At 48.7% G+C, this 11,504-nt stretch overlaps 1 protein-coding gene across 1 annotated transcript; it reads left to right on the forward strand.

Annotated features, from left to right (window-relative positions):
* Window positions 1–333: 333 nt before the first annotated feature.
* Ap2m1 (adaptor related protein complex 2 subunit mu 1) lies at window positions 334–8,946 on the forward strand. Its single transcript, XM_051191148.1, has 12 exons — window positions 334–477; window positions 2,471–2,587; window positions 4,187–4,452; window positions 5,331–5,413; window positions 5,795–5,800; window positions 5,983–6,118; window positions 6,213–6,354; window positions 6,707–6,826; window positions 6,917–7,052; window positions 7,131–7,228; window positions 7,739–7,850; window positions 8,357–8,946. The coding sequence occupies exons 2-12, from the start codon at window positions 2,514–2,516 to the stop codon at window positions 8,489–8,491; spliced, it is 1,308 nt and encodes a 435-aa protein (XP_051047105.1). The 5' UTR covers window positions 334–477; window positions 2,471–2,513; the 3' UTR covers window positions 8,492–8,946.
* Window positions 8,947–11,504: the final 2,558 nt, after the last annotated feature.

Genomic DNA, 11,504 nt, shown 5'->3' on the forward strand with positions numbered 1-11,504 from the left:
TCTTCGGAATCTGAAGACAATTAAAGACTACAGTAATTCAAAATTTACAACTGCTTTCGACAAAGCTTTGATCTCTCAAAGCCTACCGAAACAATTTAACTGGGAACTGGAAGGATTTCAGAGACTACACTTCCCGTGATACTCCGTGAAGCAAATGAATGGGTGGAGTGCACTATGACGCGTGTTGCAAGCAAGACTCTCTAAGGCCAGTGTCCGCTCTCTCGAAGGCAGTCGGTAGTTGTAGTTTTGCTAAACCTAGGGCGCTCTGATTTAGCAGTTTGAAAGCTGCGGGGGCTGACGGGACTTGTAGTCGCCTCTGGAGGCAAGCGCGCAGGCGCAGCTGAGATCGGGGCGGGGCGGGGCGGGGCGGGAGCACTGCAGTGAAAGCCGAGGCAGCGGACAGGCGAGCAGGGGGTGGGCGGACATCTTGGGATCCGAGAGTGGCCAGGCCGGCCTTGTGGGGGCTGCTGACACCAGGTGAGCTGGGAAGCTGTACTTACGGGTCCTTTTCGGGCCGGCGAAGGCTCCGTGGTCTCTGGCCGTGCCCTGCACTGTGCTGGGTGCAAAACTGTCCGCACCCGGGAGTGGCCTCAGCCTTCAGACCCGGGAGGGAGCGGACGACCGGGCGGAGATGCCTCGGGCGCGATTGCAGCAAGGGCGGGGAGCGACGCCCTCCAGTGACCCGCCGGGCGTCTCTGGGGAGACACAGGGGCCCGAATCCTAGAGCCGGGACGCCGCGCGACGCCCCGACCCCTAGAATCCTGACAACGCTCAGCCCTGAGGCTTCCCATCCCCCCCCCCCCCCCCCAGGACAGTGACATCCCCTTGTGCCACTCCCTTGGACAGTGACAGGTCTCGAACCTTGCGATATTCCTTCCTCCTATTTACCCCCACGGCTCTTTATCGTCAGACCTGTGACATGCCGCGGTGCCATCTCCCCGGCCTGGATATCTCTTCCCTAGGCTGAAAGCCGGCTTCTCAAGCCTCACTAACCGCAGAGTAGGCCTTGTCTCTCAGCTTTCCCTTTTTCTACTGTCAATATGTCTCCGCCGATTTGTGCTCCTCAAAAACTCCTATGACCTTTGCCATAGGAGAACTTCTTTAGGGACTCGCACAACCGTCTTTGCTGATGTGGGGTAACCCTACTATATTGCTAGCAATTAAAGCTAACCTTTCCCTTAACTAAATACTTCATTTCTGCCCAGGACACACACACAAAACTACCTCCAACCCCCACCCGCGGTTCCAGTGCTCTGAGCCACCTTCTACTTGATACCTGTGGACTTAGTCCTTTGCTCAGGAGTCAACCTCCATTCTGCATTTTTTTTTTTTTTTTCTCTTTCAGCTTCATTGGTCTTAGGTTTATTTTCCAGTTTCAGAAAGTCTGTTAAACTAACCCCCATGAAATTAATACCTGGGCTAATTCAGAAAATCTAGAACCAGATTAACCCCTTTTCTCAAATAGTCTAAATTAGTTTTGACCCAAATAATTTGGACAGTTGTGGCATTCTACTATCTCTGCCCATTGCATATAAATACCAGGCCTGAAGTGAGTTACTGGTAGATCACAGTGTAGATGGCAGGATCAGTGCTACACACAGGCCTTATTTTTATTGCACTTCGAAATTTTGAAAGGACAGTGACCAGAAATAACTGTAATGGGGACTCAGCAATTTAAGAATACTCACTGCTCTTCCAGAAGACTTGAGTTCAGATCCTAGCTTCCATACATAGAACACACACACTGGCATGTACATGAAGGAAAAATGACAAATTTAAGAAGAACAGCAGTAAGAGACTTTTGGATCATAGTGTGTTTTTGTCAACACTGCAGCCTCTGCTTCTTTGCCTGCTTGTCTCACTGCCTGGGAAAGATGCGCTGCTTCAGCCACTTTCCTGGCTCCATGTTAGAGCCTAAGGGCCTGCTTTCCCTCCCCCCACTCCCCCCTCACCCTGCACACCCTTTCCTGGAATGTGTAGACTTCTAGAGGTTCATGCTCTGCTGCCTTCTTGGAAAGGTAGTGCTTGCTCTAAAGGTTGTGCTTGGTGGAGGCCCCAGGCCCAAGCCAACTAGAGTAATTCGTACCGCCATTCCTGCATCTGCAGGCAGGCCTTCTTGGTGAGTCACTGGAAGGAGCCTGACTGAGAGTCTGCACAGCAGGGGGTTGAAAAGAATCCTTGCTGAGCTCAGCGCTGTGAAGGAGTGGGCGTTACTCTGGTCCAACCCTTAGAAAAGGCTAGATGAAAATGGCCTTAAATCATGGGCTCCATGATTAAGAAATCGCTTTCTCCTATCCAGTGTGGAATAAACAGGAACTGGAGCTTCCTAGCTGAGGGGGGGGGCTTCCCTGGGAAAGCTGCAGGGTCACTTGCTAGGGGACTGAGCCAGGAAAAAGCCAAGCCTGTACAGTCCCACTTGGGCAAGGGCTCTGAAGATTTCCCTTATCTTGCCCCCACCTTTCCTTCCTAGGTCTGTTCTCAGAGCAATGGGTCACAGAGACTAAGCTGCCACCATGATTGGAGGGTTATTCATCTATAATCACAAGGGGGAGGTGCTCATCTCCCGGGTGTACAGAGATGACATCGGGTAAGTTCCTTGGCTGAGCATGCTGTGCGCCAACCTCCCTGTCACCTCAGCCTGAGCATGCAATGTAGCCTGGTTTCCATTAGCTGTCGGCCTAGCAGCAAGGCTGGGGCCCTCAGAATGACAGTCCCCCCAGCCCCCAGCCCCCTGCCCCCACCTCCAGGCTTAGAAATGAATCCCCCTGCCCTTGCTCCTGTAATCTCTGAGGGTTAGATCTTGTTGCTAATGATGAGTGCTTTCCCAGTCAGGTTGATTCTTCCTTTCAGGAGGGTGCCCTGTCTCCAATGGGTGTAGTTAGTACCAGGGTGGACACTAATCCATCTAAATCTTGCTTTCAACATGCTTCTCATACTGAGAGCCTTCCCTAGATCCCTGTAAAATCCTCTTTGGTCTGTTGACTCAGCTGTTTTCACTTCTTCTGGGCCCTTCAGTTGTGACCAGGCTTGAAGTGCTCTGTGGGTCCTGCTGCCTTTGTATTTCACTCCATGTCCTAAGTCTCTTAGACCTCACAGAGAGCTCCCTGCAGCCTTCCTTCTCACTCTGCCTCACACTGTGGCACTTTGCTGACTACACTACTACACTGCTCTAAGCTGAGGCTAGGCTCCGCTGGTACTTCCTACCTTGTGTTCCTTTCCCAAAGAGCTTGAGAGAAATAGTCACAGAATAGACCTGTCATGGCTCTTGTCTTGTCTCCCTGGCTGATGGGCTAGCTCGGTATGGCCTCTGAGCCACACTCATTGTTGTAAAGCTGAGCTAGACTTTGTGGCAGTGCCTAGCCTAAGTGAGCATGGCTGATCCCACTCACTCCTTCCTGTTCCTCCTACCTCTGATGGTCCTGACTGATGCTGCAGCTAGGCCACATGACTCCCTGCATGCCTCCATGCACTCTAACTGCTGCCCCTCATGCATGAGCTGCGCCCCCTGGTGTGTTGTGTCGTCTAACCCTATCTTTCCTTGCTGTCACTCTCCTCCTGTTGCTGGCGTCATTTCTCTCATCCCATCTCATTGGCTGATGTAGCAATAGGTAAGCAGCCTGTCACGCTGCCACTCAGGTACAGGCGGGTAGGGGGTCCTGCTCCCCATAATTGTTTCCTTCATCATTTTTCATCCCCTTAACTACAAAAGAATTGGGTGGCACAGTCCGTAATCCCTCCTCACCCTATAGGATAGAGTCTTCCCTGAGGTCATATTGGCTTTGTCCAACTTCCAGAGGAGTTGGCTTTCCCCACTGGTGGGGCCAATAGGGATTTTTCTCTTCAAGGCCTGGAACTTCCTGGAAAGCTAGAGAGGTAACAGCTGGGCTATATCTAGGAAGTTGAAGTCAGACCTGGGAGTTACTTTATTAAAGCTACACCTACCTTTCCGTCATTATCATTTGACTCCCCTATTTCTTATGGCCTTCAGATACCAGCCCAATGCAGTCCTTCTACCCATGGCCTTACTGGCTGCTATAAGAGGGGAGCCCTGGTGGTTTAAGCCTTGACTTTTGAATATATGTTGTTTCAGTAGTAAGAAGGGTGGAGCTGCCAGCATCTGTAGGTGACCTTTTGTGGTGAGGTCTGCCTAGATGCTGAGCAACCTCTTTGAATCCTTTTCCCTCAGGAGGAATGCAGTGGATGCCTTTCGGGTCAATGTGATTCACGCACGGCAGCAGGTGCGCAGTCCTGTCACAAACATTGCTCGCACCAGCTTCTTCCATGTTAAGCGGTCCAACATCTGGCTTGCAGCAGTCACCAAGCAGAATGTCAATGCTGCCATGGTCTTCGAATTCCTCTATAAGATGTGTGATGTAATGGCTGCTTACTTTGGCAAGATCAGTGAGGAAAACATCAAGAACAATTTTGTGCTCATATATGAGCTTCTGGATGGTGAGGCATTTGGGGACTGATGGTCTTGGTGGGGATTAACCTAATTGGGAGGGATCTGTAGACTCCATCATACTCAGAACTTTGTTTCCTGAGTCTCTGATCTCTTAGGTGATGATCTCTGTCCTTGATACTGCCTGTCCAAATCTACATCTAAAGACTGTTTTGAAGTAGAATACAAAAAATAGGCCAGTAGGTGGGGTGGGGGAAGATTTGGTCTTCAATGGGCCTGGGAACTTAACTATGAGAGGTTTGACAGTTGAGCCACTGTATTAGCCTCTCCTTTTCAGTTTTAGCCTTAGTTCACAGACTGTCTCCCCAGCTCTCATCTCACTACTACAGAGCCTGGAGAAGAGGAACTCTTAGAGGTCCCTTTGGCTGTCCTCTCTTAGAGTCTGTGACTGCTTCCCCTTTAACAACATCTGTTTTCTGGTGAAAACAAGGACTCATGATTCTTTTAGCCTCTTAGTCATATGACTCGTCTGTGGTTTTTTGTTTGTTTGTTTTGTTTTTTGTTTGTTTGTTTTTTTGTTTACATTTAAAAAACTTTCTATTTTCTTAAAAAGAGCAAATCATAAGCTGGGTACTTTAAGCTAGAAGACCTTACTGCAGATGGTTACACACAGGCATCAGGACCTGTGCAGGCCAGGTATACCCAGGCTATAGGAAGCACTGGAATGAAGGAAGGAGCCTTTGGTTTTCTCTAGAGGCTAGTAATTCCCTTCTTTTTGTCTTGTTTTTCTGTTTTTGAGACAGGTTTTGGGGGGAAGGGTTGCATTCATGTGTCTGTCTGTCCTTGCCTGTCCTGGAACTGGGTCTGTAGACCAGGCTGGCCTTGAACTCTGAGGTCTCTAACAGCTATAATTCCCTTCTTTTTGCAGAGATTCTGGACTTTGGCTACCCACAGAACTCAGAGACAGGCGCACTGAAAACCTTCATCACTCAGCAGGGCATCAAGAGTCAGGTACTTCAACTGTGCAGAACACAGAGAGGGTGTACCCCAAACCCCTTTCCTGCCAGTTGGTCCCCAGCTTTATCCTAGCTAACTCGTGAGCCTGCCCTAGACAGGAAGTTCTGGTCTCAGCTTCCTGTCATGACTGCAGGCCTGTTTTGCCCTGGGTAGCTCTCCTACCCCAGAAGCTGCCGACTCAGCCTCTCTATTACCAGGAATACAGCTCAGTTGGTTTCTTCTACACCAAAGGCAGGGGGTATAGCTGCTCAGGAGGCCTTGTGGCCCTCAGAAGAGCATGTGGGCTCTCCTCCGACTCAAGCCTCATAGCTTTCTCCTTCTTTTTGCTTCCTGTGCTGCTTCCTGTGCATCTCCTGGCTCCTCTGCGGCCTCTAGCATCAGGTACGTTGTTCTTCACAGCTACCATTGTAATTTTGCTGTTCTACAGACTCTGCCCTGTGTAGGTTGTGAGGGAGGGTGGGTTACAGAGTAATGAACAGAAGAAGAGTGTTGAGTTTAGAGTGGGGAGAGGGTAATGGAAGGGGGAGAGGAGTGAGGTCATTGGCCACCTTTACCCCATATAGACAAAAGAAGAACAGTCCCAGATCACCAGCCAGGTGACTGGGCAGATTGGCTGGCGGCGGGAAGGCATCAAATATCGCCGAAATGAACTCTTCTTAGATGTTCTGGAGAGTGTAAACCTGCTAATGTCACCACAGGGTAAGTGCCTTCTCATGATGAAATTGGGGGGGGGGGGGTAGAGCCTGGTCTTTTTGCTTGCCTTAGCTGCCCTGTGTCTCTGTTCTGTCACCAGGGCAGGTACTGAGTGCCCATGTGTCAGGCCGGGTGGTGATGAAGAGTTACCTGAGTGGCATGCCTGAGTGCAAGTTTGGAATGAATGACAAGATTGTCATTGAAAAGCAGGGCAAAGGCACAGCTGATGAAACAGGCAAGAGGTACCTAAGTGTGGGAGCTCAAGGGAAACAAAGCTGCGTGGGCCTTTGAGAGTTCAATGAGGCCTTTGGACCTCATTTCTCCTGGAATTGCTAAACTCTTTCCAAGAGCATCAAATGATAAGATAGATGTCATTGTCCTCAGAGAACAAGCTCCTTTGTTTGTTCCCCAGCATCAGGGTACTCAGGTGATAATGAACCTGAAGGCTCTCCCTTACCTCAAACTGTAGGGCAGGGACTCCCAAGTCAGAAAGCTGTTCCGATAGCTTCCCATAACCAGAGTGGCTAGCCTGCTGTGGCATGGTCTCTTAGTCTGGCACAGACTGTACCTGGGAGAGTTCTGCTTCTGTTGCAGCGGCAAGCAATCAATTGCCATTGATGACTGCACCTTCCATCAGTGTGTGCGGCTCAGCAAGTTTGACTCTGAACGAAGCATCAGCTTCATCCCACCTGATGGAGAGTTTGAACTCATGAGGTGCCACTGGGGTGTGAGGAGGCAGGGAAGAGTTGGGAGGAAGAGCGTGGGACCAGCTCTGAGGTATCCAATCTGTTCTCCCCTCCAAAGATACCGTACCACCAAGGACATCATCCTTCCTTTCCGGGTGATCCCATTGGTGCGGGAAGTGGGACGTACCAAACTGGAGGTCAAGGTGGTCATCAAGTCCAACTTCAAGCCCTCACTTCTGGCCCAGAAGATTGAGGTGAGGACAAGGGACTTACAACAGGGTAGACTTGACTCAGAAGTACGGACAGCTCACAGATGGCTGTTTCACTCCTAGGTGAGGATCCCAACTCCACTGAACACAAGCGGGGTGCAGGTGATCTGCATGAAGGGGAAGGCCAAGTACAAGGCCAGCGAGAACGCCATTGTGTGGAAGTGAGTCTTGAAGGCCACAGCCAGGCTCAAGATGCCATAGTGTACCTTCTTGTTAAGTTTCACCTTTTGTCCTCTTCTGTGGATTATGCAGTGAGAAGTGTGCCTACTTTTCTAGGAGCCTGTGTTTGTATTGTCAGCCGAGGGGGCGGGGGGGGGGGGGTGGGAGGGGAGAGAGAGAGAGAGAGAGTCCCTGCACTTGAGCTTGTATATTTGTCTATTTTTCAAAAGTATTTCCCACTGGCCCTTGTCTTGTGTCTGAAGCATACAGTCTGGGTAAGGGAGAGCTCACCCATACGTATAAGAAGAAATTGAAGCCCCAAGTGCTGAAATTGTAACAACAAGTAGTTCTCAGGGCCTTGAGCTCTCATCCTTCCCATGACACCGCCCATAAGCTCATATGCCTTATTCCCTCTCCCTCTCCATGCTTGAAACAAGCAATCCCTACTTTGAGATTGAGAATTCTTCAAACTACCACAGGCCCCCTACTGCTCATTACCCCTGTGTTCCTAGGATCAAGCGCATGGCAGGCATGAAGGAATCACAGATCAGTGCAGAGATTGAACTTCTGCCCACCAACGACAAGAAGAAGTGGGCTCGACCCCCCATCTCCATGAACTTTGAGGTATGGGGGGGGGAGCCTAGTGCCATGGCTGGGTGTGATGGTAGTCAGTGATCTTTCAGGTCCGTCTCTGCTCTTAGGTGTGAGGAAACTGGGAAGTGTCTTCACTTGATAGACCTATCCTCTTTAAGCCTCTCAATAGAAGTCAAAATTTAATCTGACAGAAAGCTTTGACTTCTCTTGACTTGTCACAAGAGTTCTTAAGAAACATGTAGGTTGTTTGAAAGACAGTTAAGAGAATATTGTTAGAGACGACAACAAGCTTGACTTTGCTTTGTGTGAATTGGGCATATCATTTGCTCCCTTCATTTTTGCAGTCCATAGTGTTGACAAACATAAGTATGTCAAAGGTAGTTAGTTCTCTGATTACCTCCTGACATTTGAGAAGTGATTATCATCACAGCCAGGGCCTTGTGAGCTTCCCCACCCCAGCCATTCAAAAACACCTGTGGTAGATGAAGGAGCCACTGTGATAAGGCCATGTTCCTAACTGGCTGTCCTCTGCCCAGGTGCCATTCGCGCCTTCTGGCCTCAAGGTGCGCTACTTGAAGGTATTTGAACCGAAGCTGAACTACAGTGACCATGATGTCATCAAATGGGTGCGATACATTGGCCGAAGTGGCATTTATGAAACCCGCTGCTAGCTGCCTAGTTGCAGCTGGCCCGCCTCCCCACCCACCCTTTTCCACAGGTCCAAGTATCCCCAGTGGCCATTCGTCAGTCTTCCTCCCTCCTGCTTTGCTGCCTTTCCTTTGCTCTAGCCCCTGAGTATAGGTCTGAACCAGCCACAGTGGGAATGCTGAGGCAGTCCCCAGCTTTCTGGGCAGGGTGGTTTTTGAGGCTTCTTTTCCATCTGTCTGTCCTGGCTTAGTGCCAGGCCCTGAGTTTTGTGACCAAAGCCAGGTGGCCTCCTCTCCTTTCTACCCTTGTGGCCACACCTCTGCAGTGGGAAGGTTAACAACCCTCACCTCAGAGCTCCCCCAAAGGCCAGTAACAGATCCCCCAGCCTGTAGCCCCTGCTCTGCTTTGGGATAGTATGCTTTGTTTTGTACACATGTGACTTTGTCCAGTTATAAACCCAATAAACTGTAGAATGGAATTGTTGGCTAGTGTTAATGGGGCTCTCAGGGAGGGTCTGTTGGGACTGTTAACTCTGTGTAACCCTGGCTGTAGTAGAACTCTGTGTGTAGACCAGGCTGGCCTCTGCCTGCCTCTGCCTCCTGAGTGCTGGGATTAAAGTATACACTGACATGCCAGGCTTTGTTTTGTTGGGTCTTGCCACATATAGCTCTGGCTGACCTAGAACTTAACTATATAGACTAGACTGGCCTTGAATTTTTTGGTGATCCCTTTGCCTCTGCCTCCTAAGTGTTGGTATTACAGACATGTGCCTCCACTCCAGGCTTTGTTTGCTGAGGTGGTTTTTCACTGTGCAAGCCCAGCTGGCTGAATTCAGGATCCTCCACCTCCATCTCCCAAGTCGAGTGTTACAGATGTGCAGTCTTCTAATTAGCACACATCAAGGAAGATTTGTATTTGTTCTTGCAGCTACCCTGAAAAGCTGATGTCTTAAATCCATCCATTTCCAGTCTCACTGTGTGAACCACCAGAAGAGAGATGTTTGTTTTCCCAAAGGAATTGTGGGCTAGGACAGAAAAAGAGTAGGTTTGCCCTCACCAGTTGGTATAGCTTGCCAAGTTTCAGCTTTTTAAAACTTCAAACAAACAAAAACTACCAAAGTAAATTTGAAGCATAAGCAGAATAATGTAACAAACCTGTCACCCAGCTTCAGTAGCTAATCGACTCTGGCCAACTCCAGTGTGTAACTTAACCTAAGGTATACTATAAAATTGTCTACAATTGCATCGGGATCCAGTTATGGTATCAGATGCCCTGCAGCTGGAGTTATAAGCAGGTATGACTTGCCTGATGTAGGTGCTAAGAACTAAACTTGGGTCTTCTATAAGGATGAGCAGTATGTGCTCTAACTACTGAGCCATTTCTATCCCCTAATTGTTTTAAGACCATGAGTATTTTGCCTGCACCAAATGCATGCAGTACTCTTCAATGCCAGAAGGGGGCATTGGGTCATCTGAAACTGGGGTTAGAGCTATGTGAGCCTTCCTGTGGGTTCTAGGAAACAAACCCCAATGCTTTGAAAAAGCACAAGTGTTCTTTACTTCTGAGCCATCTCTCCCAACCTCTGGATTTTAGTGTGGTGTGTGTATGTGTGCATGTAGAGGCCAGAGATCAGTGTTGAGTGTGTTTCTCAATTGTCTTCCACCTTATTTTTCAAGTTGTATCTCAACTGAACCAGAACTCTGATTTGGCTCAGCTGACAGCTACTAAGTCTCAGGGATCTTCTTGTCTCTGCCTGCCCAGCAAGGGATTACAGGTGTGTGAGAAAGAGAAACGAGTCCCTCACTTCATAATACAGGTACTAGAGACTCAGGTTAGCAAAGCAAAGCAGTTTATTTTTTGTGTTGTAGAATCAATCTGTCAACATGTGGAGAAGAGGCAAACATGGCTGGCTGATTTGGCACCAAACAGTGGTTTATAGAGTCCCTGATCTAAAAAACCAAAAATCAAAATACCTGCTTGCTCCCCCCCTCTTTTCCTCCCCCCCCCAGGTTACAGCCTCTCCTATTATCTCCAACCCCAAACCCCATCCTCCTGGGCTGCAGATCCCGCTCACTTTCCTAATACATAGGTTCAGTTATGTAGCTGATTGACTTCTCAGCCCTGAGGTAAACTAAGATGCTAGCCAGGGAAAGAAGAACTGTGTGCCTCTTGATTACTCGATAAGCACTAAATATACCTTATACTGAGAATTTTTTACCGGTGACTTTTACTTGGATCAAATCCAGGTCCCTATGCCTGCATAGCTAGCACTATCCTGAATCATTTCTCCAGCCCCTAATCTGTATTAACTGTAAAACGGTTATTAGACTAGATTTAGAGGCTCAATTGCTGGTTTTGTAGCTATGAGTGACCTTGCCTTTGTTTTTTCTTTTTCTCTCTGAGACAAGGTTTCTTTGTGTAGTCTGAGCTGTCTTGGAACCCACTCTGTAGAACTTGCTGGCCTTGGACTCACAGATATCTACCTCTCTTTGCCTCCTAAGTGCTGGGACCTTGAATTCTTGATCCTATCACTGCCTCCTGGATGTTGGAGTTACAAACATATGCCACTGTGTCCAGTTTTATGAGGCACTGTGGATCAAACACAATGCTTCAGGCATGGTAGACAGGCACTTTACCAACTAAGTTATATCCTCAGGCATACTGATAGCTTTTCTAAACTTAAACACCAAGACTGGCTCCCCATTGCAGTAATGCTTAATTAAGATGGATGAGTGGGCTCTCTTTCCCACTGTTCCCCTGGGGCAAACAAGACTTTTCATGTCTCCCTCTTTTCTGTCCTCTCTTTGTCTCTTTACCTCTTTTGTTTTTCCTTCCCAACCCCCTTCCCTTTCTAATAAAACTTGTCACTTAAAAAAAATGGATGAGTGGGCAGTCCGTTGTAGTGGCACTTGCTTTTTAATTTCAGCATTTGAATGACAGGCAGGAGGCTAAGGAGTTCTGGGTTAGTTTGGACTGCCTAGGGAGGTTCTCATAAAAATTAATATGGGTGTAATTTGGCCATATTAGGAAGGCAGT

This window comes from Phodopus roborovskii, unplaced genomic scaffold (genome assembly GCF_943737965.1).
Source record: "Phodopus roborovskii unplaced genomic scaffold, PHOROB, whole genome shotgun sequence".
Classification (NCBI taxonomy): Eukaryota; Metazoa; Chordata; class Mammalia; order Rodentia; family Cricetidae; genus Phodopus; species Phodopus roborovskii.

What these genes read in the sequence shown, in the direction of transcription:
- Ap2m1 (XM_051191148.1), top strand. Translation starts at nt 2,514, where the DNA reads ATGATTGGAGGGTTATTCATCTATAATCACAAGGGGGAGGTGCTCATC. An exon ending in GTGTACAGAGATGACATCGG is followed by an intron (nt 2,588 to 4,186) that starts GTAAGTTCCTTG and finishes CTTTTCCCTCAG; the next exon opens with GAGGAATGCAGTGGATGCCT. An exon ending in GCTGATGAAACAGGCAAGAG is followed by an intron (nt 6,355 to 6,706) that starts GTACCTAAGTGT and finishes CTTCTGTTGCAG; the next exon opens with CGGCAAGCAATCAATTGCCA.